This window comes from Seriola dumerili, unplaced genomic scaffold (genome assembly GCF_002260705.1).
Source record: "Seriola dumerili isolate Sdu_G_001 unplaced genomic scaffold, Sdu_1.0 BDQW01000295.1, whole genome shotgun sequence".
In the NCBI taxonomy this organism is placed as follows: Eukaryota; Metazoa; Chordata; class Actinopteri; order Carangiformes; family Carangidae; genus Seriola; species Seriola dumerili.
The window spans coordinates 1050166-1076508 of NW_019174550.1; the positions used below are offsets into that span (position 1 = coordinate 1050166).

General features: G+C 40.4%; 2 protein-coding genes and 1 long non-coding RNA gene across 12 annotated transcripts in view; 1 reads left to right on the forward strand and 2 right to left on the reverse strand.

Moving 5' to 3' along the window:
- LOC111231290 (semaphorin-4F-like) overlaps window positions 1-3897 on the forward strand; it is a 55357-nt gene extending 51460 nt beyond the window's left edge. The window contains exons 9-15 of the mRNA XM_022758336.1: window positions 72-213; window positions 312-525; window positions 799-908; window positions 1053-1198; window positions 1598-1653; window positions 1812-2002; window positions 2103-3897. Of these exons, the coding sequence (XP_022614057.1) occupies window positions 72-213; window positions 312-525; window positions 799-908; window positions 1053-1198; window positions 1598-1653; window positions 1812-2002; window positions 2103-2828 (1585 nt within the window). The 3' untranslated portion in view covers window positions 2829-3897. The remainder of the gene's footprint in view (window positions 1-71; window positions 214-311; window positions 526-798; window positions 909-1052; window positions 1199-1597; window positions 1654-1811; window positions 2003-2102) is intronic.
- LOC111231291 (carbohydrate sulfotransferase 12-like) lies at window positions 3898-18614 on the reverse strand. 6 transcript variants are annotated; one of them, XM_022758339.1, is made up of 9 exons: window positions 18535-18614; window positions 17332-17771; window positions 16881-17016; window positions 16688-16783; window positions 15132-15365; window positions 14791-14950; window positions 14677-14703; window positions 14415-14590; window positions 4380-4458 (listed from the first exon to the last, which is right to left on the reverse strand). In XM_022758339.1, the coding sequence occupies exons 2-9, from the start codon at window positions 17757-17759 to the stop codon at window positions 4453-4455; spliced, it is 1263 nt and encodes a 420-aa protein (XP_022614060.1). In that variant the 5' UTR covers window positions 17760-17771; window positions 18535-18614; the 3' UTR covers window positions 4380-4452. The 6 variants fall into 6 exon arrangements, with proteins under 6 accessions (XP_022614062.1, XP_022614061.1, XP_022614063.1 ...); XM_022758338.1 differs by lacking the exon at window positions 4380-4458 and adding an exon at window positions 5954-6078; XM_022758337.1 differs by lacking the exon at window positions 4380-4458 and adding an exon at window positions 13067-13558.
- Window positions 18615-19815: 1201 nt separating this feature from the next.
- LOC111231336 lies at window positions 19816-25417 on the reverse strand. 5 transcript variants are annotated; one of them, XR_002665494.1, is made up of 5 exons: window positions 25169-25417; window positions 22334-22447; window positions 20532-20655; window positions 20280-20333; window positions 19816-20180 (listed from the first exon to the last, which is right to left on the reverse strand). It is a non-coding gene; the product is annotated as an uncharacterized LOC111231336 (long non-coding RNA). The 5 variants fall into 5 exon arrangements; XR_002665492.1 differs by having other exon boundaries at window positions 20532-20688; XR_002665493.1 differs by lacking the exon at window positions 25169-25417 and adding an exon at window positions 22718-22786 and having other exon boundaries at window positions 20532-20688.
- Window positions 25418-26343: the final 926 nt, after the last annotated feature.

Genomic DNA, 26343 nt, shown 5'->3' on the forward strand with positions numbered 1-26343 from the left:
CAAACGAGTCCTTTAATATTGAACATCTCCAGAAATGACGAAATGTTAATCATCCTTTTTCTTTTTCATAGGGAACATGAGGAGTTATCAGCAGTGTGTGTTTTCAGTCTAACTGACATCAACAAAGTGATGGACGGTCCCTTTAAAGAACTGAAGAAAACCTGTGAGAACTGGATCAACCCTGAACCTGTCCCCACACCAAGGCCTGGCCAGGTACTAAACACTTTACACAATGCCTTTTGTTACATTCTACCACACTGCTATAAATACCCTGATGTAACTTCTTTCTCCTTCCCTCTACACTTTTGTAGTGTTTGAACAATGCGTTAAAGGCTGAAGGGTTCGAGTCGTCCCTGAAACTCCCGGACAAGGTGCTGACGTTTGTGAGGGACCACCCTCTGATGGAGAACAGTGTTACTGCAGCACCCCTGCTGATGCGCAAGGGAATCAGATACACCAAGCTGGCTGTGACCCAGACAGGCAGCGGAGAGGAGCCAAGAGGAGCAGTGCTGCACCTCGGAACAGGTGAGGAGAGATGAAAAAGAAGAGGGGGCAGATGGATACGGAGTTATAGCTACAGTTAAACAGTTAAAGCTAAAGTTACTGCAGGTGAATGTTGTTAAAGACATGTCTCTGGTAATGTCTTTCTGGACTTTGGAAGTCAATCAAAATGGTACATCCTTTCTCAAATAGTTTACATAGTGTAACTAAATTTAAAATATGAAATAAACTGAATTATGTTTTTGATATACAGTAAGATGAGATGTTTTGTTCACCATGTGTTTGTGTGTGTTGCAGACCGTGGGGAGCTCCACCAGGTGGAGGTAATGGGCCAGAATGCCACCTTACTGAAGGAGATTCATCTGTTCACTCCTCAAGAGCCCGTTAACAATATATTACTACACAAGGTAGAGCACATGCATCCACACACATACTTCACACACACAGTCATGCATATATATATATATATATATATATATATATATATATATATTCATCTGCAGTGCCGTTTTATTGCTCAGTGACTCTGCAATGGCTCCTTATGTCTGCAGGGCCAGGCTCTGGTGGGCAGCCCTCTGTCTCTGGCTCGTGTCCAGGCTGAAGGCTGCGCTCTGTATCCCAACTGCGAGGTGTGTGCCAGAGCTAGAGGCCTGGGCTGTGAGTGGATCTCAGAGGCCTGCACGAAAACAACAGCAAAGTGAGTACCACAGGAATATCACAGAGAGCTGGAAGACTTCCAGCAATGAAAATCAAAGGCAGACAGCAGCTGTATTAGGTTAGAGAGGCTTAGTGTAGTGTAAAAACTGACCCATATTTCTTAACACTGTGTTAATCCTTTTGTGTATTTTGTTTCAAACCTTTAAAAAAGACCTACACACACTATCTTATAGTGGAAACAGTTATGTAATGTAGTAAAGGCACCACACCATATTCAATAATGGGTACAATATACAATATCAATAGACTAATGGATTATTTGAGGAAATATTTCAAATAGCAGGCACGAACGGAATCGCTCGGTTTTTACAAAACCTTCAAGTCATAAGTCTGACTACATTTTGTGTGTGTGTGTGTGTGTGTGTGTGTGTGTGTCCAGGCCTGGTCCAGGTGATATGGTGGACGATGCCTTGAGGAAATGTGTTAGAAAGGATGGTAAGTGTACCCCACTGTTATCCTTTAATTTGCTGATCACATGGTATTGTGATTGATTTCAAACCTGTGTCATATGATGCCGAACCCATACCTGATATGTAACATCCGACTGTGTTTCTCTGTCTCTGTGCTGTCTCCCTGCTCGCTCTCTCCTCCAGAGCGTTGCTCCCCACCCCCCAGGGAGCTGCAAGTTTCCATGGGTCTGCGCCTCCTGTTGCCATGTGTCCAGCTGTCTCCCAGGCCCTGCAGCTGGGACCATCCTCCCCACAGACACACCAGACAGCACCACTCTGACCTGGAGGTGACTGTCACCGAGGAGAGCCTGGGAAAATACACCTGCACATGCCAGGTACACGGGCAGAACTACGATTAGAGTTTTTTTCCTACTAGGTGAACTCAAACCGCTCAAATGACCCTCTCTTCTTCTCTGTCATATCTCTGTATTCCAGGAGGTGGGACCAGGTATCAGAGACCCCACCCCCTGCCGCAGAGCAATCTATCATCTGACGGTAGAAAGCCCCAGTGCTGGAGGAACAATGGCGACAGCCGCAGGTCGTCACGTCTTGGCCATCTACATCCTTTTCTTCATTGGGGGGATAGTGTTCGGCATTTTTCTCCTGTACTTCATAACCCGGCGCCGCAGCATCAGCCGCCAGGGCCACCACCTGCCAGATAATTCGCTGTCATCAGAGAAGGGGCGGGACTTACTGGGCTCCTCCGCCACTCCACAGTCCCCAAGCAGTGCCAGCTTGCTGTCTGAGGGATTCAGGCTGACTGAAAAACGAAATGGGACGGCTACCTCAACCACAACAACTACCCTCCTCAGCAACCAGGGTAACGGTGGTCACCATGGTAACAGCTACAGCGGCACCCTGATCCACAGCAACCCAAGCAATGGCCACGGGAATGCCTTGTATGCCAACTGCAACACAAGTAGCAGCGGGCTGAAGTTTGCTGAGATTTTAGCTGCAGACATGCTGGATGGAAGGACAGGGGAGAGGGAGAGGGTGAGGCCCGAGGGGGGAGAGAGGGAGTCTGGGGAGGGGAACGAGGTGGATGAAGGGCTTGGGGACGGGTTAGCAGAAGGAATAAAAGGACTAGAGGAGGAGCTTGCCAGCTTTCCCATGTTTAAATCACCAGCACCACTGGCTCAGTGTGAAGAAAGCTCAATATGACAAGGTGATATAAATATACAATGATTGCACCATTATGCGTCCTCCACAGAAACTGAACACTGCTGGGAGAGATGCAAAATGGCTACTGCCAAATGCCTTTGAACGGGAGCTGTGGAATGAAGAGAGACTACAGAGGTGTAAGAGAAATATATGAGAAGTTTATGTGTAAGTACGTGAGAGAGACGTGCTACGTATGAAGAGAACTGCGAGACAGAAAACATATTGACAGGATAAACTACTTTTTGTGAGTCACTCAGGATGAGAGTCACAGCTGAATAAATGTATCAGATGTAAATAAAACTGTAAATATAAGCAGTCTGAAGCTGACTGCTGTCATGAAAGTGAGCATGATATTGCGCAATTGAAATGTTACAAAGAATCAAAGATGAAATGTCCGCACGTGTGGACAAAAGCCATATTGTCTTTCCCCTTGACTTCTGTTGTTTGCTCTCTCATTCTCGTCTCGTAATGGCACTGCAAAAGAAAAGTGCACTTTGAATCTTTCAGCACCTCTCTCTGTCTCTCTGTATTTATATTTCTCTCTCTGACACACCACTCAAATCCCCGACCTTGATGGGTCCAAAGGCACCAAAGGACTGCTGAGCCATAGACTGCCCAGTCCTGGGCTTCAAACAGAGAGATGTCACTGTCAGACTAAAGAACCATAAATTCAGATGGCCCACAGTGACCATGACGGGGCTGTTCCTGCCTGCGCTGCCACAGAGGTCAAGAGGACGATAGTGTTCGAGGTCACCTATCGGATTAGTGCCAGTGTGGAAAACTGACAGCTGCCCAGATGTGTCACTGTTCACATTCACCGTCACCGAGACAGAAAGCGAATGATTTTCAAAAGGATGTGAAATTCATTTGCAGGATGGACCTTAACCAGACACAAACCACCATCACCTTGTTTTGTGAATGTGGGTTTCAACATAAAAATGTATTGTTTTTGTCATGTTGTTTTGTAATAAAGCCTAAAAAAAGTTGCTGTTAACCTGGTATCACTGTTCCCGTACTGTGTGATGAAAGTCACTCGCTGTTCAGCATTAAATCAAACATTCTGACTGTTTCTCATTTATTTGATGCTTTTATGTTCACAAACAACAGTTACACCCGAACAGTGGGGGTAAACAGACGGATGGATGGATGGTCTAGATTTCAGTGGTGTAGTGTAGACATACAAAAGCAGTAGACAAATGCATGAAGAGCCATTATGTAACCACAGTGTTTATAATTCCTGTACGGGAGAAGACCAGTTCAATATTTGTAATTCCCCTTCCCTTGTTTAGTCCTCATCATATCCCAGTGATGCTCTTGTTTCTGAGGTAAAAGCTGTGGTTTCTATGGTTACATAGGGAGGAGTGAACTTGTCCAAATCGTGAATTCATCTCAACCATCAAGCAATTCACTTGGCTTTCTGTAGCCAAACAGCCTGAAGTCCCCCTCATAGAGCTTGTACAGCTTCCTCCTGTCCTCCAGGGGCACTGCTCTGAACCAGTCCATCACAGAACCAGGGGAAGTCATGTTTTCATAGGACGGGGGGAACTTGATGTCGTCCTGCAGCTTTAAGATCCTCAGCAGATGTTCAGCATCCTCCTGAAGAGTCTCCTGGTGGCCAATAAAATCATACCTGAGAAGAAAAACAAGCAATTGTGTTATTTATTAACAGTGAATTCATTAGTAATTAGTGGGCGTTAAAGGGTTATTCCAACCATTTTACACATCAAGATCCATCTACTCATCATGAGAAGGACTGTTCAGTTTGAACTCAGTTTTACAGTCAATGTCTTTCATTGTGTGGAGGGAGCTTCCTGGAGTGTGGGTCTAATAATAGGTAACAAAGAGATGTGATTGCATTGCACAGTGGGAAGTGTAGGATCCAGGGATTTGGAGCTTAGAACTAAAAGTCAGGATGTCTCCGTCTCTGGATCAGTTTTGACAATTCTTTTTGAAATCCGTCTCTCGTAATTCCCCCTGACACACTTAATCACTGTAGTACACTTTTAAAGTGCTACGAGTGAATGACAGCATTAGAAATAAAAACTAAGTTAAATAAGCTTCCAGTTCAGTCGAGTCAGAGAACAAATTCCTGTTTTTTTCAAGTTTTTTTCTCACATTTTCCTCTCTACTGTAACGGCATATTTTCACACAGGACATGAACTTTAGAACTTCCGCCCTGCTGGCAGAAAAGGCCTTACTGTATGTGGCAGGGGTGGCACAGGCGGTGCATCTGCCTCCAGTGTGGTTCAAAGGGCTGTCTCTTCTCTGTCAGTGGGTCCAGCAGGTACTCAATAAAGTTGTAAAATGAAGGGTGCACGCCTGATACAAACGCCTCGTCCACTGTCTGTGGTGGATCAGGCCGGTTGCCATAGAGACGCAGAATGTCCCGGGCAAAGTTTTTATAGTAGTACTTATTGGACCGCAGGAATTTGTCTCGGTAGGCGGAGATGAGACGGACAAAAGGGTCCCGGACAAACATGAACTTGGTGTAGTGCTTCAGCTTCGCCTGTAGTCAACACACAAGTATACCGTAGGTTAATCATCTGTCACACTGACTATTGTTATTAAACCAGCCACTGGGTGTGGTTTGTTACTTTAAGGACACTTCTGAGGCCATTGTGTGGACTGACCTTCATCTCTGGTCTTGGGAAGCTGTTTAGAAGAGTGAGTTTTTTGGGGACGTGGACCAAGTCAGCAGATATGGACATGGGGTCATGATATGGCTCGCTCCAGTTCAGGACAAACATAACCCTCTTCCAGTTGGTACATGCCACCTGTAGATACGAACAAGACCAAGAGTCTACAGCCATGGCAGCGGCTCTGTGAGGATGTACTCAGGCACAGCATGCCGTCAATGCTAACATGATGAATAACCATACTCGCTATCTTAGTCAGTTTGTTACCACTAAACACAGTACAGAGATGGGGCTGATGGGAATCATTAGTATGTTAATGTTTAACCTGATGGTGGAGCTGTGTCTTACTGATTGGTATATGATTGGTTCAAATGCTAATTCAGTAAAGTCAGCACTGTTTAGGCCTGAAATGCTCAGTTAAAGTCTTGTCTTCATCACCTTGGGAATGTAACAGTAGATGAGGCCATGAGTGTCATCCACAATGAGGTGCTTCAGCTCTTTGTCACTCAGGTCTTCTAAACTGTGCTTCCCCTCAGAAAATGCCTCTTTGTCACCATCACAGATTTCTTTAGTCAACTGCTTCCTCAGTTCCTGCAGCTGTTGCATCCTCCCTGCTGTGGTAAGAAGAAGAACAATATATTATGTTGTAACTACCTACATTAATCCTGCCTTAGAATAGCTTTTCTCTTAAATTGACAGGGTAAAAGCCAAAGGCCAAACATTTGTCTGTTTCAAAGCCCCACTCCGGTAAGGATAATCCAAAAGTAATCAGAGGTGGCATTTACACACACACACACACACACACACACACACACACACACACACACACACCCACACACACACACACACACACACACACACACACACACACACAAACACACGTTTGTACTTCTATCTTTATGAGGGCAGTCATTGACATAATGCATTCTCCAGCCCCTTAACTTAACATTTACAATCAAAACTAAATACCTAAATACCTAAATACCAGAATATCCTCACTTTCCCCAAATGTACTAACTCTGTTGGGAAACACTGTGTAGCATTTGCAAATACACACACAGAGAAACAAACACATTGTACCTCTCTTTTCTTGTGACATGTCCCACAGGTCAAAGGAAAACATGATGAGAAACATGGCTCCAAGAAATCCAAGAGGCAGCAGGAGTCCTCTGTATGCTGCCATGACAGCTGGAGCTATTCAGTGTGTCAGCTTGTGTCAGAAATAATAAAAGTGCACTGACTATTAAAACCATTTAAGAACACTTTAGTTAGTTTTAAGGGTAAAATTTTGCCAATACTTTAGCAATATCACATGAGAGGGAGTGATGTTGTACTGAATGTCAGCCGGCTATGATTCGGTCACAGGTACGAGGCCGCAGGCCTGCTTTTATACAACACTTCTACGAGCACCTTATTAGTTAAATAAGTAACAACAGATTATGATTTGTTTGTTCATTTTATCATTTCTTTGGCTACACCAACACATATAGACTGGTACTGGACTGTTGCTAACCAACACACCTGCACAGTGCACACTAGCTTACTACTTTGTCTACACTTTACCTCAAGTGTGTACTGAAGTATCCAGGCTTCTTCCCCTCATCCTCTTCTGACGACCATACATCATTTATTTCAAATGTAAATTCTGGAAATATATTCATCTTTGCAAAGTTTGTTACAATCTGAGATAACGGCCGATAATGTAACGCTAATTAAGAGTTAATAGAACACCTGTAAAGCGAAGTAATACATGTAGTTAAAAGTCCCAGTACTGTTATACTCTATATCAGCACTCATGGAATGACTCTCGTCCAATCAAATTTCTTGGTCAGAGCAAACTGTTGTTTCTATACTGTACCAGTCACAAAAGATACAGATAAAAAAATCAGGAACAGAAACAGAAGCTGAGGTCACATGCATTTGTTTCTTTGTTCTTCAAACTAAATAAGAACTAACTAAAATCAAACCAAATCTATTAGTAGTGATGCAACATTATTTGGATGCTGATGTGTAGCAGTTTTGCTGCAACCAAAATATCACAAATAATAAATCATCCCATCACTCACCTTGCCCCAAAGTTCTCAGATAGATGATCTGACTCTCTGAGAGAAAATCACTGATCAGTACCTGCGTCTACAGAAACATGTGTTGATACTGTTTGCATCCTACTGAGATCTTTGCTTTATACGCGCAATAGGATTATTGACAAAACAAATATGAGAGGATCAGTGGAGAGGCGCAGCAGCCAATACTGACTCTGCAACATCGTCATCCAGGCTGAACTATTCAGCCACGCCTTCTTACTCAGTGGCTGACACCGTCCATATCGCTCTGTGTCCTGAGTGTGCTCTGGGTTTTACTGGATATCCTTTATTGAATAACCCCCCCCCCCCAATGTATACATTGACAACACAACATAATCTGCTGCCATTACTCTATTACTCTACAGTTCAATGATACGTCCACATATTCATAGAGATGGTCTTTGACTCTAACACTGTTCCTCTCATATGGAACCTGTAGAGCTGCTTGTTTGTAAAGTGGTGTTGACTCAAGATGTGGCAGAGAGTCGATGTACTGAGAGGTTAAGTCTGGAAAGTTGAAGACCTGCTCTCCAGTCTCAATGTCCATATTATGGACGCTACTGTGTAGTGACTGAAGTTCCTCTGGACTCTCTGCTCAGCCTCCCTCAGCGTCAGGCTGTGGTGTTTGACAGTCCACCAAAGTGGCCCTGATGTCATCTGAAATATGTGTCTGTCCATCACCAGGTCTTCATTGTTCTGACCCTCTTCCTCCACCTCCTCACTGTCTTCCTCTTTCTCTCACTTTCACTGCTTCCCTGTTTGCAAAGTTCTCACAGAAGCTCACCTGAGGTCTGTCTGTAGCATTAAGGCTCAGGTGGTGCAAAATTCAGGTTTGTTTTGCGGTTTGAAAAAGTAGCGTTGTGTAGTTTTTGCAAGTGTGTGTTGTAAAATTGAAAACAAAGTTTAAAGTAGAAAATGTGTTTGTACCTTTGGGTCCTTTTTTTAAGGCATGGCTTCAAACGTTAAGGTTTTGATGCTTTGGTCAGTTTTAGTGTGTAAGCATTTGCAAAAAAACTGTAATGCCCTACAAAACTTCTCAAAAGGTACAAAAATACTTGATATTTAAAGGTAAACTCTCCACACTCCATCGTTCCGTTTTTACAGATACAATATTAAAATTGAAGACTACAGAGTAGTCACGTTTGGCAAGGCTCAAAGCATAATCTTTATGAATAGCAAAGAAAACAACAAGTTTGCTTTTGCACCTTTTTGGTGAAACAGAGTCAGACTGAGCAGACTGAGCAGACACATCGTCAAACACAAATGAACTAAAAAGTACAGAGGAGCTGACAATGTCAGGGTTAATATGCCTGTTTCAGTGGAATAATGATTTGAGTTATAATTTCAGACATCAGCCGTCAGGGATTATTGCTTTTGTTGTGTTTCTCTCCTTCCATTACAGGAAGCTGTAGAAGGTTTCTGATATACAATAAAACCACAGAGCTTTTATTCTGCAAATTATAGAAAGGAATAATAGACACACAAAAATGAATATCTGAGATATGTGCTGATTGAAAATGACAGGAGAAATGTCACATGTTGCACCGTAAAGCAGGTGCATTGTATGAGTTTGGCAGACACATCATAAGAAAGGGCGTGGTGGAGGTGGTGACACATTCTATGTCATTCCAGCTCAGATGTGTCTAAACTGCATTAACAAGATTAATGTGAATCTCTCTGTTTAAGCTTGTAACCAACATTGGCTGGGGATATAATGGAATGAGTTGTGTAACCAGAGCTGTGAATGGAAGGATGTTTGGAAATGTGAATAAATAGCTCTGTGATGTGAGAGAGACATGGGGAGTAATTTAAGATCTGAAATCTTGTCTTACAGCTGTGTATTTTTGTCTCACCGCACAGCTGTGAGTACAAGAAAAAGACTGATGTCATGAAGAGACAAGTAAACTCTCTCACTGAGGGGTGTGCAATCTGCCAGGCATCTACAACAGAACAATCCATTGTCCATTTCCTTAATGTACCAGATGCCAGACGTTGATCCCAGCTCAGTCCAAAGAGAGTTGCCATACTGCATTAAAGTCACCGCCTATTATTGGAGCAAATTCCAATAATTCAAGTATTGTATTCATTAAGTAGTTATGGAATTCAGCATCAACTTTATTTGGTGCATATGCTATTTTTGTCCCATTTAGTACTGTTTTTACGTAAGCAACTCTTCCTTCAGATCCCAGAGCCGTACACTGAGTCGTTTGGCCACCTCTATTCTTCTTTATTTCAAGAAGATGCTCACACATCCCTCTTTTATTAGAGACTTGACCAAATATGGGGCGTAGGCTATCTATAAGTAAACCCCTGGGTTATTTTTTCATAAACCCTAGGATATTATCCTTTATTTTCCATTTGTATAGTTATGTAATATTCTATAATATGTTATAGAGTGTTTAAATGTGTGTAACCATTTACATGGGGAGTAGTGTAAATTACCACGACTTTGAATGTAACATAAAAAGTTTGTTTGTAAGGTACAGTCGTCTTCACGTGGTGAAGAGAGTGAGAAAACCTAACCTGTTTATTTTATTCTCACGTACTATATTGCTATGTTGTATCCTACCTTTCTATTGGCCAATTATAAAGCAACGTCAAGTTCCTTGGTTGCTGATTGGCCAGGAGGCGGGAGAAAAGCGAGTGGTGGGACACAATAGTTTGTGAGAGCAGTTGATCAGACTTAGCTACCTCGTTGCTGCTAGGCAACAGCTGAGAAAAAAGACTAATTGTCAAATGTGTAAACGAGGCGTTATCGTTGTCAATGTGCTTAACAGAGTGCAGTATGAACATAACGAATCTTAGTGAGATAAACATTGACATGACATGACATTTTGATTAACTGCCGCGTTTTCAGCGTGCTGAAATAGGTGTGTGTTTCCTCTGAGTTACAAGCACGCGCACGGTCTTATTCAGCTTGAGTGCTATCCGCTTGCTAGCACCTGGGTGGATATCAGCCCGACGACAAGCGAGAGGAGACCAGATAGAGCACTGGGTGACCAGGTAAAACCCAGCTGCACCTCTGGCTACGAGGGAGGAGATACCTTCTTCATACACGGTCAAGGACTGGTGAGGGGAGCAACCCGCTGGGTTTCTTATGGACAGAGGTAGTCTGAACTGTGAGTAACCCTGTTATGAAGCGTGGCCACAGTCAGCGGCTGCCATCTTTAACGTGGCCCAACGCACACCAGCCACGAACAGGCCTGTACCGTGAGGTTTAATTGTATTTCACTGCGGGCTGTTTGTTTTGCTTTTTCAGTGTGGAACCAAAAATATTGAATGTGTTTATTTATGGTTTGAATGTTTCATGGTTCATTATGTAGTTAAATGTACCTTAGAATCAGTAAAAGAGTAAAATAGATGTTAAACGAGTTAATGAATAATTAAAAGAGTAACAGAATAATTAAAGGTTTTTATGTGCTTTAACTCATGGTTTTGTGTTTAGCAACAGTGTTAGCTTGTATTTTAGACTATACTTCCCAACAGAGACAAGAGGGTGAACAATTTGACTGTTTATTTGTTTGCTTTTACTGTGATCTTCCTATACAAGGTGTTTAGGCTCCAACCATATTTTAATGGTGCAGTCATTGAATATATATTTTGTATCAATGTGAAGTGAAAGAGACAGAGAGAGGAAGACTGCTTAACCATTTTGTTCTTAATTCTGACAATTCCCTGTTTGTTTAAAGAAATTCCTGTTTTGGTTCCTTGGGCAGCTTTTATCTTTTTGTCCTCCTGGAAATTTACATCTATGTCTGCTCAAAAAGTTCTTTATAGAAACTCTATGTCCTGCAGTTAATTTCATTATCAGATGAAAATGACGTTGGATGTGTCTTGCCTATGTTACGTTAGGCACTTTTATTGAGAGGTTAGACCGTAACTTGAAAGCTCCTGGAAGTCTTTGTGGAAATTTAGTCAACCCTACATGTGAGCCAGCCTTTTCTGAAGAAAGAATGCAAAAGAAAGATGTAATCTGACAGGCATAAAGTTATAATAAATAAAATATGGTTGGAAAGCCCCTGGAGATAATGGTGTCCAAAAAGCAGGTGCAGGGAAAGTACCAGGCAAGGGTATAGGAGGAGGATTTCTGTGTCCTGTATTTATTCAATACAAGACGCAGCACTTTATTTTCAAATACAGGACGGTCCTGTGTTATATGTGACGGGTGGAAACCCTAGCCACTCTGGTTGTTGTAGTGCTTTATTTATTTGTAGCCCTGTTTCAGTTTTATACCTTTTCCCGGACCTGTTTCCTGGTGTGGAAAATGTTGAGCTCGCTTGCTCGCTGCAGACTTTTAAACATGGTGGGTGAAATAAAATGCAGCGAATACTTGACCAGTCAGAAATGTTGGGCCCTGCAGACCCCACCCCCCCCAAAGTTCCTGAACCTTTGGAAAGTACTACCCTCTGACCAGGTACCTTTTTGGCAGTCGATCAATTACCATTGAACTATTCTTACACCCTGGTGCCTGCGGTCGAAACATGCATAGTTCCTCAAAAGGTTCCTGGTTCCTGGGGAAAGTTCCTGCGGTGAAAACTTGGCCTTGGATGATGTTTTAGCTGTCTGTTTTCAATTCTACCACAGGTGAAGAGCTCAGGTTTATCTCTTGTGAAAGAATAAACTCTATTGCATTGAACTCTGCCCATCTCCAGTGAATTATTTGTGCTCATTGGGACTCCAGTAAATGTAAGTTAAGTGTTGGTGAAGAAGTTCAGACTTAGACTCTGGCCCAGACCTGGACTTCTGACCTCCAACAACCTTTGTCTGTATTTTCAGTAGTAACTCCAGTGGCTACATGTTTGATATTCAGTAAAACCCTAGCACACAAACACACAGGTCGCTCTTAAAAATAATCCCAGTGCATTTGTGAAATAAAGATCTCAGTAGGATACAAACAGTACTGAGACATGTTTCGGTTTCAAACAGGAGACTGACTGATCAGGCTCCTTCTAGATTGTACTGGGCTGCCTATGAGGAGCCAAGCCGACCTGGTTGGTCCCCTAATGTCTTTGGATACTTTTTGAATTGCTAGAGATATTTAAAGGTCCTGGAGGATAAATCCTAATGACCTTGGTGATCCCTTTGTCTCGCATCAGAAGGCCAAAGTTTTCAGTTATTCAGTGAAATATCTGTTAAATATCTGTTATTTAAACCTGCTTAGCAGATTGCAGTGTTAAGTTACAGGGTTCAGGAGGTGGACAGCTTCAGGATATGTGCTATTCTGAAACACGTTCTGGTCTTCATGCTTCCTACTCTTTTGTGAGAAGGAAGGAAATTACAAAGGTTAACAGCCTGGTGAGAGGGCCTTTTTTCTGTAATCTAACTTTATAGATTTGAATCTAACCTTATAGATGTAATTGCCCACTAGACATGGGCAATCGCATCTAATAATTCTGGATGCACCACTTTGTCCATCTGTCTCATGTCCTCAGCTGACATATTGCATAGGTAAGGATGCTCCCCACTGTTGCTCTACAGAACTGCAGAATACTATTCCTGGATATACCACACAATCTCATACATGATCAATCATTTAATTCTATTTATAACAAAGTGATTCATCCAACAACACAAACTGCTGCCTAATGTACATTAACAAGATCTTGATCTGAGGCAAATTAATTCCCCAGAGGGAAACAGCCTGTTAATTAACAGGAGTGATAACCATTGGAGCTGAGTTATTGCCCTCACGTTCGGTGCAGGGGTTTAAGTACGGGTGTAACTTCTTCTTGGGAAACCTGCAACAGGTAAAGGAGTAGATATGGGCCTTACTCCCAATATCATAAAAACAGACCTCTCCCTCCTCATGGTCTATAAACACTCCGACCTTCTCTGGTGTCTTTGGGAGATTAATCTCCACTGGGGGGCGGTCACAAGCTATTATTTTCGTCTCGCTCCTCAGCATCAGGACAACGTAGCCATTGCTCAGACGCACATCGGTTTGGTGTTTCCTGTCAACTGTTTCCAAGGCAACCCCAATGTCCCACGCAGACTTGCCTTCCACTTGCACCTTGGAACACAGAAAATGCTTTGTAATGAACAATAATGTACTCCTGTACAAAATTTGTTCACTGCATTTGGGTGCAAACCAGAATCAGGCAGAATAAAAAAAAAAGAGCCCTGTTTTCTGTCTTTCTATTACTGAGTCTTAATAATCAACAATGCCACCTGTGTCACTGAGGGTATTTCCTCAGAAATGTCCTCCTGTCCTCTGGTAGGTAGTAGAGGAGCATCAAAAGTTGGACAAACAGACCTAAGAAAAGTTTCATCCCCCATCCCCTGGGCCATCAGAGCTCTGATCTGCTGACCTATGTTAATCATCACCGTATTTTAATATTCACTAGTCAGAATAGCTACTCAGCAAAGCGCTTTTCTGTCTATTTTAAGTATTTATTATATTTGTAAGTGCAATACTCTTTTCCATGCAATATTCTTTTGTGTCCTTTTGTCTGTGTTTGTGTACATTTTATATTTTGTACAATGACAAAGGTTTTCTATTCTATTCAATACTATTATTCTTTTTGCACTTGAGTAGCTGTAGCTATCACAGCAGCAGTAGTAGTTTTATATTTGTTTCACCTGCAGTCTCTGAGTTGAGAGAGACACTGAGCGCAATTACCACAATGATTGCACATCAGCACTAACTTCATGAATCATTTAACTCAGGTTTGCCAGTCAATATTACAAGTGACTGGAAAAAAAAACATTATTTCTTTGGGAAAATTAGTAAAAAGGTGTGAATCAAGCTTAAATATTGTCATTGCTTAAATACTGTTGCTTAGTGGCCATGCTTGAAGCTAACATGTTGAACATTCACACAAAATAACTAAAAGCATAAGAAAATATGAAAGTGAAATTCCACTGACCTCAAAGTAGAAGGCACCAGAGGAATAGCCTTCTTTTCCCAGAACACCAAGGAGAGGCTCAAACCTCTCTGGGATTTCTGGCAGGTTCTGAGGAGCTTCTCCATATCTCACTTGTTTCCCATCTTTGGACACAACCAGGACACGGTTTGCAGTGTTGGAGTCCAAAGTTACATCCACTGGCAGGGAGCACAAGGTGAATAATTTGTGAACACAGACAAGAGGAGGATTCATGTATTCAGAAGTAATGAAAGATAAGATTTACCTGCATATCCCTGAATTCTACTTATCTCTGTAAGGACATTAATGAAAAATCAATAACAGTAAATAAACCAAGAATAAATCAACACTTGACTGGGAACACGGTCAAATGACTTACCTTTTGCAATCAGTCCTTTCCCTTCACTAGTCGACTCATTGCAAAGTTCTCTTAGCAACTTAGTGACAGCGCTTCGCACAGTCCCCACTGCTGAATCACTGTAGACACTGATCTCAGACCAGTCTTCTGTTTTGGGTGGGTCACTCAGAGAGTGTAAACTCTGTAGTGAGAATGCAGGACAAATACTTCAGCTGCTGTGATGTGTGCATGCAGCAAGACATGATTATGTGAATTGTAAATATTTGGTTCTACAAAAAAAAAATCCCTGTTGGCAAATTTGAATGGCAATTGTCTTATAAACAACTCTTTAGAAGAAGAGGTAGAGAAATGCAGCAGAGGACCTGTAGAAGACGGAGGTCATCATCCATTTGAGAGAGCTGCTCCAGCTCATTTTGTCTTTCCTCCAGGTCACTCATTTCCTCTTGAAGCTTCTCTGTCATAGACTCTCTGCGATTTTCAGCTTTTTTGCGCAGCAAGTCGAGCGCAGCCACAAGTCCTGACTTGTTTATCTTCACCAGTTGTTCGAAGTGATTGAAGATCCTCTGGACGTCTCCCATGTCTGTCCTTTTGTTTTTCTGTGTACATGAGAAAGTTTAATGTAAATCCAGTGTCCTTTCAGCTCTGTTTTGCTCTCCACAAACTGAATGAAATGTCCAGCTCTTATTGTAACGGGGATGCCTTTAGGACCCTGGGGAAGATTATTGAGGGGACAACGGATGTAGCACTCTCTCTCTCTCCTACATGTCTGTGGCTGGCAAAGTGCAGCATGGTGCAGACAACGGTATGAGGGACACCGAACATTTTGTTTTGCAGTAGGCAAATTTTATTGTAATATCGTATGCCACTAATCACCTTAGTTGGGCTATTTTAAAAAAAAAAAAAACATTCAAATAATCAATGTGGTTTTTATTTCTATCATAGTTCCCAGTCATCTGTTTGTCAAACATGGTGATCAGTGTATCTTAGTGTATTTTTTTTTCCATTAGTATTGGTCGTCGTGATATTAAGCACGCTGCAGCTCTGGGCACTGAAATGAGTTAATGGTACAGCATATTGAGTTGATAATTTAATGAAAACATTGTTCCTAAAATGTGCCAAGCTGAACTAATAAGTTTACAAACGATGAACGTTTTACGACAGTTTTACGGCATGCCACATGACACCTCCATAGACATGACCTACTACTGCTGAAGCCAGTTTGTTTGAGCATTTGAAGCAGTTTTATGAACAGACAAGTGAAGACTCAGACGGATTATATTTATATACGGATTTAAAATGTAACTAATGTCTGTGATTCTTAAGTGGTGTACAATAATTCATTTAGTATGGGAGTGGCAATGATTCAGGGCTGGTGATGGATGGGTAGAAGGAGGTTCTATTGAAAGAGAATAGCAGCCTATTTACTTAAAAAAAACAGATCAAATGAACGTGTTTATCGAGCAAAGGACAGGGATGACACAGCAAAATGATTAGTTTAGGCTATTATGTTCAAATTTCTTTTACAGCTAACTTTGACTGTTGCTAGGTGCTGAGCAGGCCGAGTTCAGTGGCTTTATTGAGTTTTTGATCTGAACACATCTGCCTGCAACTTCTGGGAACAACACTGATGAGAGCAGCATCAGGCCCTGAGACCAAAACAGGATCTTTACTTGAAAGTGTGCTATTGCTACTTCCACCACTGCAAATTTGGATGAAGATACATTTATGTGCTTATTTATGTAGAATGTTTGAATTAGTTAGAATTGTGTTAATTAGTTGAATTAATCATTTTGATATTTTATATTTGTCTTTGCTACACATAATACATAAGTTTCAGATTTTAAATTAATAATGAACCCTCTGATATAAAGGTTACTAGTCATGTAGGATCCATCCATCCATCAGTAGCTTGACTTACCTCACTGATTTCTCCTGACTCTTCAAGCTTTTCAACCATCTTTTTCCTCTCCTTGATCTCCTGCTGCACCTCTGCTAATTCCTCATCAACCTTGGCCTAAATGCATAACAAACACATTGTTTTTATTTCCTAATTCAAATGAAACTGTCACTGCATTACTAATAGTGCGGGCCACTAGTTATGTTAGTCATACCTTCCTTTTTCTCAGGCGGTTTTTCAAAGGGACACACTGATGGTTTTGGTGGTTTGATTTGATGCACAACACACACACACATGTCAGGTCAGGATGGCAAACCAGTTCCAAAGGACTTTTGTGCTGCTTGCACACCCTGTTGGTAAAATTCAGTTGCAGATGTGCTTGCAATCTCATTGTTTTTCAGTTTACAAAAGTCTTATCTTTCTTGACTAAAGCCTATGGTAAATGCACGTACGCAGGCAGTTTATTGCTAATGTTCATAGAGGTCCTCTCTTATGATATACTGACAAATTTGAAAACTGCAAATGTATACAACTGGCCACAATTTGTTTTGGTTTTGGTGAACCGGTTAGCATGCTGATGCTAGCGTTTAGCTCAAAGCCCCTACAGTCACACAGAGCAGCTAGTACACTCTTTTCTTGTTGATACATTATTCATTTGACCTCACCTGTCCTTCAGTCTGCTGACAGGATCCAGCAGCTCATGAGTCTTTAGGTCAGCGTCATCCTGGTGAGGTTTCAGGTGTTCAGAGCAGAGAGATTCTTCGCAGTACAGACAGGACTTGACTGCCTTTACTGTCTTCTCTCCAGGACACATGTCACACAAAATATCTTGTGTTTGGGCTCTTTCCTCTGGGACGTTCTGGATGTTTGTCTGCTTTTGCTCAATGAGATCTCTGAACATGACATTGACTCTTAATTTCGGTCTTTTCTGGTAGTTATGTTGACAGAGTGGACACTGGGTGACGTTTGTTGAATCCCAGTAAGTGTTTATGCAGACTTTACAAAAGTTGTGTCCACAGGGAGTGGAGACAGGGTCAGTGAAGCCATCAAGACAAATAGAGCATTTAAAACTGGAGGAGTGCGAGGAGGCCATTGTGTATATCACCTGTTCAAACGGAACAAGATAAAACTGTTGAGAGAAAATGTCTTAGCCAAGGTGTGTTTCCAATAAATTCACTAGCTATAAACAGTCAGACATGTCTATGCCAGGAGTATCTGCAGCAGCTTGCTGTGTGTATATAAGATTGTTGTTGATTTCACATGTTAATTGCTACTGGTAGTATGAAGGATTTCACACATTAAACAAGCTTATTAAAAAAAAAAAAAAGAAAGGGGGGAAAAAAAGCTAATTACTGAGTGAAACTGAGTGAAAGAATGAACACTGGAGCAGATGTATGCTAAATCAGTATCTCTGACTGGCTACTCCTATCTGATCATAATCATGTGATCACTTGACTGCTGCTCTTGTTTCTCTTTCACTTTTAAGTGGGAGAAAGTGACTTGAAAAACTTGTCACTCTTGTCCCGAGGTGTTAGATAAACATATTATTGAAGGACTATTGTATTTGAGCTATGTGACAGTTACCAGTGCCATACATTGTCAAATCATTGATAATTTAGTTCAGTAGAAGAAACCAGTTTGGCAGATCAGGTTGGTAGGTTTGTTTAAATCCATCCTGCTTGTCTGGTCGGTGATTTAAAGTTGTTTCTTCACCAGACTGAGGGAGGCGTCCCTCGTAGACACAGCAAAGTCCAAACTCTGACAGAGTTAACAACTGAGCTGAACTCTATATTACATCGTAGAGTAACCTCAAATCTCATTAGAATCAAATCTAAATACTTGTTATAACTATAACTTTAACTGCTTACCTTGTTTTTTACTTCTGGATTCTTCTGTTTGTTGTCAGAGTCTGTCTGGAAGCGAGAATTTCACCAGACTGGTGTCTTCATGTTGTTCACAAAAGCAGGTGTGGCCTTGGAATTTCCTTAAAGAGCATTTTGAAACTGAAAGAACCACTGATGATCACGTGTTGCTTTGAATCATTTCTTTTACATATGATATTTGTCATCCTGTTCCAACCAGTCACATGTCTCAAAACTTCTATTTACTTGCTGGGGGGAACATTTCTTTTTAGCTCACTTTTAGCTCACAGTTTTTGTTCCCTTGCATCACTGTGTGGTGGAAATCTGAAAATGAACAGTTGTCTTTATATATTTCAATAAGAGCTTTGCAAAGGATCAGTGTACAGTCACACAGAGTGTAATCGCAGACCGATATCAAACAAAGAGTGTACATGAACTTTATAGGAAGAGTGAAGAAGGAGGCATGGTCAGGATATGTGCGTGTGAACAATTATGGAAGCTAACTGTCAAAAGAAGCAGCTGCGTGCTCAAGGACAAAGACCCCCTAGTTTGTAACAGACAGTGCCAAATAAGGAGTGCACATTTAAGAACAGATCCACAGTACCTGATGAGAAGTTTACATGTGAAAACTGACAATACCAAATAAGGATTATCAATGTGAGGACAGATTCATGTCCAGGGTTATACAAAGTCAGACAATACAAAGTGCAAAAACAGGTTATACAAAGTGCAGAATATGATTTTTCTATTACACTGTGTTTGACTGTCATTTATAACCTTAAAAACACATTCTATTTGCTGTGGCACAGATGGTAAGTTAAGGAAAAAAAACAATAACTAATAGAAATTGCATCAATTTCTGATTTCTTGAAGGTGTTAAGTTGAAACCTATGCAAACATGCTAATGCACTATCATGTTAATACACAGACGGCTACATTTCTGATGGATATGTGGCTCTGCACCATGATTTAAAAGTTTCATTTTGTGTCGAACGTGTAAAGTAAATGCTTCTTTTTGTGTGGTTTTCTCTCCGGTAATAATTGTGAGAAGACTAGATGACCTGAGAGATGCATTCTGGGCTAATATAGGAGTTACAGCCAAGCAATAGTATTCAAACGCCTTACAATGTGAAAGTTGTCATTTAACGTTGAACCAGTTAGGTAAAAGATAGTTCTTAAACTGGTCATAATTTCAACACTTAACAGCACCACACACAAACACATACGTACCACTGACAGAGACATGATTGTTTGTAAAATGTTTACATAATGTGCTGCAACAAAGCATTTGTAATTTCTACTTATGAGTAGGTTTTTATTATGAAGGAAAAATCAGCAGAGCAAAAAACAGAAAACTGAGAATATGGCATATTGAACTGAAGCTACATTGCAAAGGTATTAAACCCATCCTGCGAAGACTCGAAATAATTTATCTGGGCTTTTAATTGCTCCAATTGGAATTTATGGTCCTCCAGTACTTCAGCCATTTCTGTAAATGAGCGTCTTACACGAGTATTGGTGTTCTCCGTGTAACTCTCTATTTTTTCCATCTCAGGTGGAGACAGGTTTGAGTGCATTTTCAAGCATTTCAGTCTGGCATCATTTCCTCTCAGGATCTCAAAAACGCTCTCGCGTTCTGTCTCAAATTCTGTCTGTAGGGCAAAAAATTAAAAATTGTGTAGTGATGTAGTAGTGTAGTTTTTTTCAAAACATTTAGAAATAATTCAGTAATATTGGATTAAATGACTCACCTGTCTAGCTTTTATAAATTCCTCAGTTAGCCGAACTTGCTCCTTCATCTTATCCTGTAATTTAGGAGTCACAATTGCAAGGTTGGTGGTGTTGCATTGCATTACCAAATATCTCATCATTTTATTTTGGTTAGAACTGGTTGCATTAAATAACTGTAAGAAACTGTAAAAATGAAATCTATCTTGTAGCCAGTCACAATTTAAAGAATAATACTCAATGAAACTTGACAAGGTAACCAACAATGTATTTACCAGATGTTCTTTTATTTCCATTGGGTTTGCAAAGCAAATCCAATGCATCATGCTCAACATGACACAGAGGCCTAGGGTGGTGGTTGCTCCTGCCATAACTGCTTTGGATGGAGGTTTAATTCAACTGTAGAGACAAAGAGAGTGACCACAGAGATGCCTAAAAAACAAATTACACAAAGAAATAAAATGAAATACAATGCACATTCTTTTGTATTTTACTGTTTATTTACTGTCATAATTGAATGAAAAATATATCAAAAAGACATTGATTGATTTTTTTGTCTTTAACAATAGAATGAATTGAAAAGGTGTATTGGATTTCAGTGTTGTTCAGCAGAGAGCAGCATTGGCCTTCTGATACTAAATACAAAACACTGTCTTTACTCTTCATGAGTAGATGCAGGGCAGCCCTTTCATTTTTGAGACAGGTTGTCTATGCCAAAATGAAAAACAATGAAAGGCTGTCTAACATGGCTACCATCAGTTCTGATTATACCCGTGCTTCCGCTCACAGGCTGTGATTGGACAGTGTACTGCTGGTGGCACCAGAGGTTAGATGATTACTAAAGTCAGTATAATTCATCCTGAGAAACATGAGTATCTGTATGAAATATAACTATTCAACAATATAAATGTATGATCAGAGTGATATGGAATGTACCAGGAATATTGCAACTAGTTATTTGATATTACTTTTGACAAAGGGGTTGTACATTCTTTTCATGCCACTTTTTACTTCTATTCCACTTGAACTGCTCAGTTGTATTATTATATTATAGCTTAGACTCATTATGATAATTATTATTTTTATTATTAGGCTTATTATCATTATTTGGTGCAGCTATCATAGCTGCTGTTATAACACTTTTACACTTACAAGTATCACTATTACTATTATCATTATAACAACCAGTCTTGTGGTGTTTAAATACAGCAGTATCAACAGCTCTCTTTCTCCTCCCCCATTTCTCTCTTCTCAACCATCTGGTCAAGACCGAGGGCCGCCGCCCTGAGTCTTTTTCTGTTGGTGGTTTCCTCCTGTCTCTGTTTTCCTCCCCACTGTCACCAAGTGCTGCTCATTGTGGAAACTGTTGGGTCTCTCTCTTAAGTTCCCAACCTTGAACTAATGTATGTTATGATTTGGCTCAAATAAATGACTAAATTAGTCAACTGATAGAAAATTAATTGGCAGCTATTTTGGTAATTATTGAAGTCATTTTTATGCAAAAAATACCAAATATTTCATAGTTCCAGCTTCACATATGTGATGATTTGATGCTTTTCCTTTTAATTATTAAAAAAAAAAAAAAACTTGCTACACACAACAGTGATTACATAGCATACTTAGTAAACACATTCTAGATACAAGTTATAAATCTTTTGTTGATTACAAAATATTTACCACACTACCTTCTCAGTTTCACTTCCTTAAAAAACATGAGACCGTTGCTATGGCAATTTCACCCTGAATATATGACAGGAAATGTATTTAACTAAGAGTTTCAGAACATCAGCACTTGGTGAGCTGAGAGGTTTTTTTTTGTATTTTTCATGCAAAAATAACAAATATGTTATTATATATTCCTTTTGATTATACAAACTATTATACAAACTTATATATACTTATATATACAAAATATATATATATATATATATATATAAATCCCACTTTTCTGCAATGAGTACTTTTAATTACTTATTAGTATGAGTATTATGAGTATTTTTAGAATTTAGCATTAGTACTTTGACTTGAGTAAATGATCTGAATACTAATACCACTACAAATAGGCTTCAGCCTGCACCTTTCTGATGATGATGATGAGTGTAGGATTGATTAGTTAATATTGTTGCTTTTTTGTTATTGCCGCTCTCTTCTTAGTTGTTTTCTGGTCGTGTGTGAATTATTCAGATTCTTTCTGTGATTAAAAAAGAAAAAACACAATGAACAGGAGTTCAGATGTCTCAGGCATAAGTATGTCTGACAGGAAGTGAGCCAGACAGGTGCCAAACCAATTTTCTGAAGATGTCTTGTCTGATAGGGCATGTATACATTCCTAGGTATCATATGGTTGCAACATTTTTCTGCAACTTACTCCAGTTATAGTTATAACAGTGTCAGCATCCAATTGTATAACACTTGTTTATGTAAGGCGTCAGTAAAGAGAGTGCGCTGGAGGATGTCTTACACTGAGGATGTTTATTGAAGCTTGGCCAAGGATAATGGAGAAACCATCGATACACGCCGCCTCAATTCTGCACAAAAGGTCCCCTGTGGTTAGTCTTTATCCAGTTCCAAACATTACCAGAAATAACCTACGCCCCATATTAGATCAAATCTCTAGCCCACAGAGGGATGTGTGAGCATTCTATTGGTCCATTGACCATAAACAAGTAAACATGATTTACACATGCGCCTGAGCGTCTCCTCCTGTAAGATTTAGTGCAGTAACTGTGGCACTATGACCTGAGGGCCGCATGTTGACCCTTCACCCTGAACCATTCATCTATGGTGAATTCTCCTTACATATAACTCCCTTACGTATTGGTCTGTAACTTCTAGTTCAGTGCTAGTCTAGATTGGCTTGTAGTTTTTTGTTGTTTTTTCTAACTGCAATCTATTTTGGTCTTTAAGTAGTTACCCATCAATGATAAGAATCTCCCTATCACAAAATAGTATAGTGAATGTACCTACGTATGATTGTGTGAACAATATGAGTCATATGAGGATCGCTGTGTGGGAGTTGTGCATAACAAGAAGTACAGATGGCCTTATCCTGTACCTTGTGAGATTGCAGTGGAACTATTGTCTGTGTATGAGGGTATAGAGTCGGTCTAGAGTTGCTCTGGTCTGTTCAGTTTCTTTGGAAAAACTTATCTGAATCCACAAGTTGCAGTTTCAGTCTCTTCTATAAGGCACCCTCCAGAGACACAGCACCACCAGAACGAAAGAGGTCTGTTTTAACTTTATTAAACACCCCTATTGGTCAACCTGTCATGACACAGCAGTTTTTCACTTAGTAACACTAGTGGTGCAGTATTTATGTTTACAATTGTTGGAAAAATTGTGATACTTTATGATTAACATAACCATCTTAAAGGGAAACTGTCTTATCCTGAATAGAACTTTTCCATTATTGTGTCTACTTTTTAAGACAGGAGTTGTCAGAGAGGAGCGCAGTGACCTTCGCTGTTCCTCCTAGCCACTACACCCAAACATTAGCTATGAGAAGGCATGAATCGAGTCTCTATTGTGTCTGTCTCATTTCAGCAACAATGTAAGGTCACTCTCACATATTCTGTGTATAAATTCTGTGTGAATCTGAAATCTTGCATTCCCCGTTGGGGATCCCCTTGGCAAATATTTAGATTGGGTATTTTTCTACCATTATTTTTCAGGTTCCTCAAATAATGACATCAAACCTGGGTCTCTTCGATAATTTGGGTGCTCTTAATTTTATTCACCCGTGACAAGACCCTGGTGATCGTGAAAGCTGAGACCATAATCTAATTTAGCATGCATGCACATGTCATCAGTTCACCAATTACTTATGCCACTGTGGCCCTGTTCAGACGTGGCATAGTATAGGTGTATAGAGGACGGATTTGAGGTCTGATCACTCAGACCACACTCGGAGGTGGTCTGGGCCACGTGGTCACAATCTTTTAGCAGTGCAATGCAAATGTGTGCAAATATAAGACATAGAGTCATACTCATGCATAGAAATATGTAACCCATCACTGTAAAACACCATGTAATCAACAAATATCAAGACCCTCCACCACTACAAAGAGGTTAAAAGTTAGGTTACACGAGAGTATATATGATGGATTGAATTTTTCCCACTACAATTATGAAGTGGGGTTTGCAGTTTCAGATGTAAACTCCAACAACAACTGAAAATAGCATAAAGATCTTTAGTGCCAATAATAAAGACCTGTGTTAATCTGGAGAGTAAGACTAACTCCACAATTAGAAGAGAAAATGAAAAATACAATCACACTAAAATGTCCCCTAACACTTGGCACCTGTTTCATAACACACTTAAAACACTGCAGTTTGTAGTGGAACAGATCAGAATCGTCCCTGAGAATATGACCCATATTAAACCAATAGGTCATGATGGGCAGGGTATGGAGGTGCGCTCTCTCAATGTGTTTGCTCAGAAGGAAGTCATGTCAAAGAAGTTGTATTTTTTAAATTATTTTTCAGTTGCTCTACAAACTAACGCAGGTTTTTGTTTATTCCTCTGAAATGTTGCCCATGATGCTTTGATTGACACCACATACCTATATCTTAGTTTACTTATAATTTCTGACAACACACTTAATGTTAATATATGCTGTATATTTGCTTTAAACAACTGGCATCATCGTGTCTTATTCTCTCCCATTCTGTGCTCACACACTGTATTTCAAAACAGCTGAATTCCCAATAAAGCTGTACTCAATTACATGTTTTCCTGTTTCTATTGTCAGACAACGGGACAAACAAACAATAGTGACTGAAACGCGGCCAGTAAGACTACATGTTAACTTCCAATTCATTTCCAAGCTGCTGCTAAAATCATCAGGAACATTATTAAACAAATGAGACAGTGATGTGCTGTATATCCTCAGAAAGTGATCTCTTTACTTACCTCAACTGCAGAGGGTCACAGGTCTTTATCTGAGCCAGGCTTGTATTAGAAGCAGGTCTTTGTTTCCAACCCTCTTTATATGACTTGTGGTCAAAGCAGTGTTTAAGTGAGAAGCTTCGTTTTCTTCGTTTCCCTCCAGTTTACCGTGTTAGTTACTGCATTCTGTGTTAATACAAACTCACTACTTCCTGTATTTGTTTCAAATTATAAGCCCTCAAGCGTTTAGGTGGACAGAAACCCTTTATTTCTTAACAAAGCTTTTATTGTCTCATTTATGGTTGCTGGCCTTTCTGTTGTTTACATGCTATTTAGATCTGCTTGATTTTTTTTTGCTGTCCCTCCCTAATTTTATTCCAGCAGCTGCTTGTACAAGTCCACTCTCAAACACTCTCACACACTCACACACTAAATTCGTGAGGGCTTAGGACTGTCCCACTGTCAAACCATCCAGGGCATGAGGGGCTCCTCTAGCAGACATTTTGAGCCCTCATGCACACTTTCCATAAGCCCGCATAAACATAAACTCACAGATCTCTTGTTCTCCCTCAGACGCCGCTGGGATACAGATATGCAGGAAGGAAGCATGATAACAGCGTCACTCAGAGCTCCCTTGTACAAAGCATTACATATTAAAGTGGAATTTTGTGTTCACAGAGATTGTGACTTTTTGCAGGGCATTTGTTGTTATTCAGAGTAGTAACCAATCTTTGCCCTTGCAGCAATCCACCCATGCATGCTGAGTATTTGCACAGTCACACATTACGCATATTGGTAACATGACAGTGGCAAGTCTGCCAACGTTTGATACTTTTTTTTTGTTTGATACTTGTGTTTTAAAACCTTGCTCTCCCCCACGCTTGCTCATTCACACTAGAATGTCTACAAAAACAGCAAAGGCAAAGATTCTGTTTTTTTTTAATGATGCATTTGCTTAAACATGGGAATGTGTGCATTAGTTGATGCTTTGACAAATTTTGTATATACTGAATGACTGTAGGAGCAAAAATGATCATTACCATATTTAGACATGGAATATTCTGCTGCTGAAAGATTATTCTGCTGTCTTCCTGTGTGCAAGCTTTCAACTGACCTAGTACACGGTTGGGCTTGGTACCTGTCATTAACTTGATACAAAACTTTCTTTGTCTGTGTGGGAACATTCCATTCTCATCACA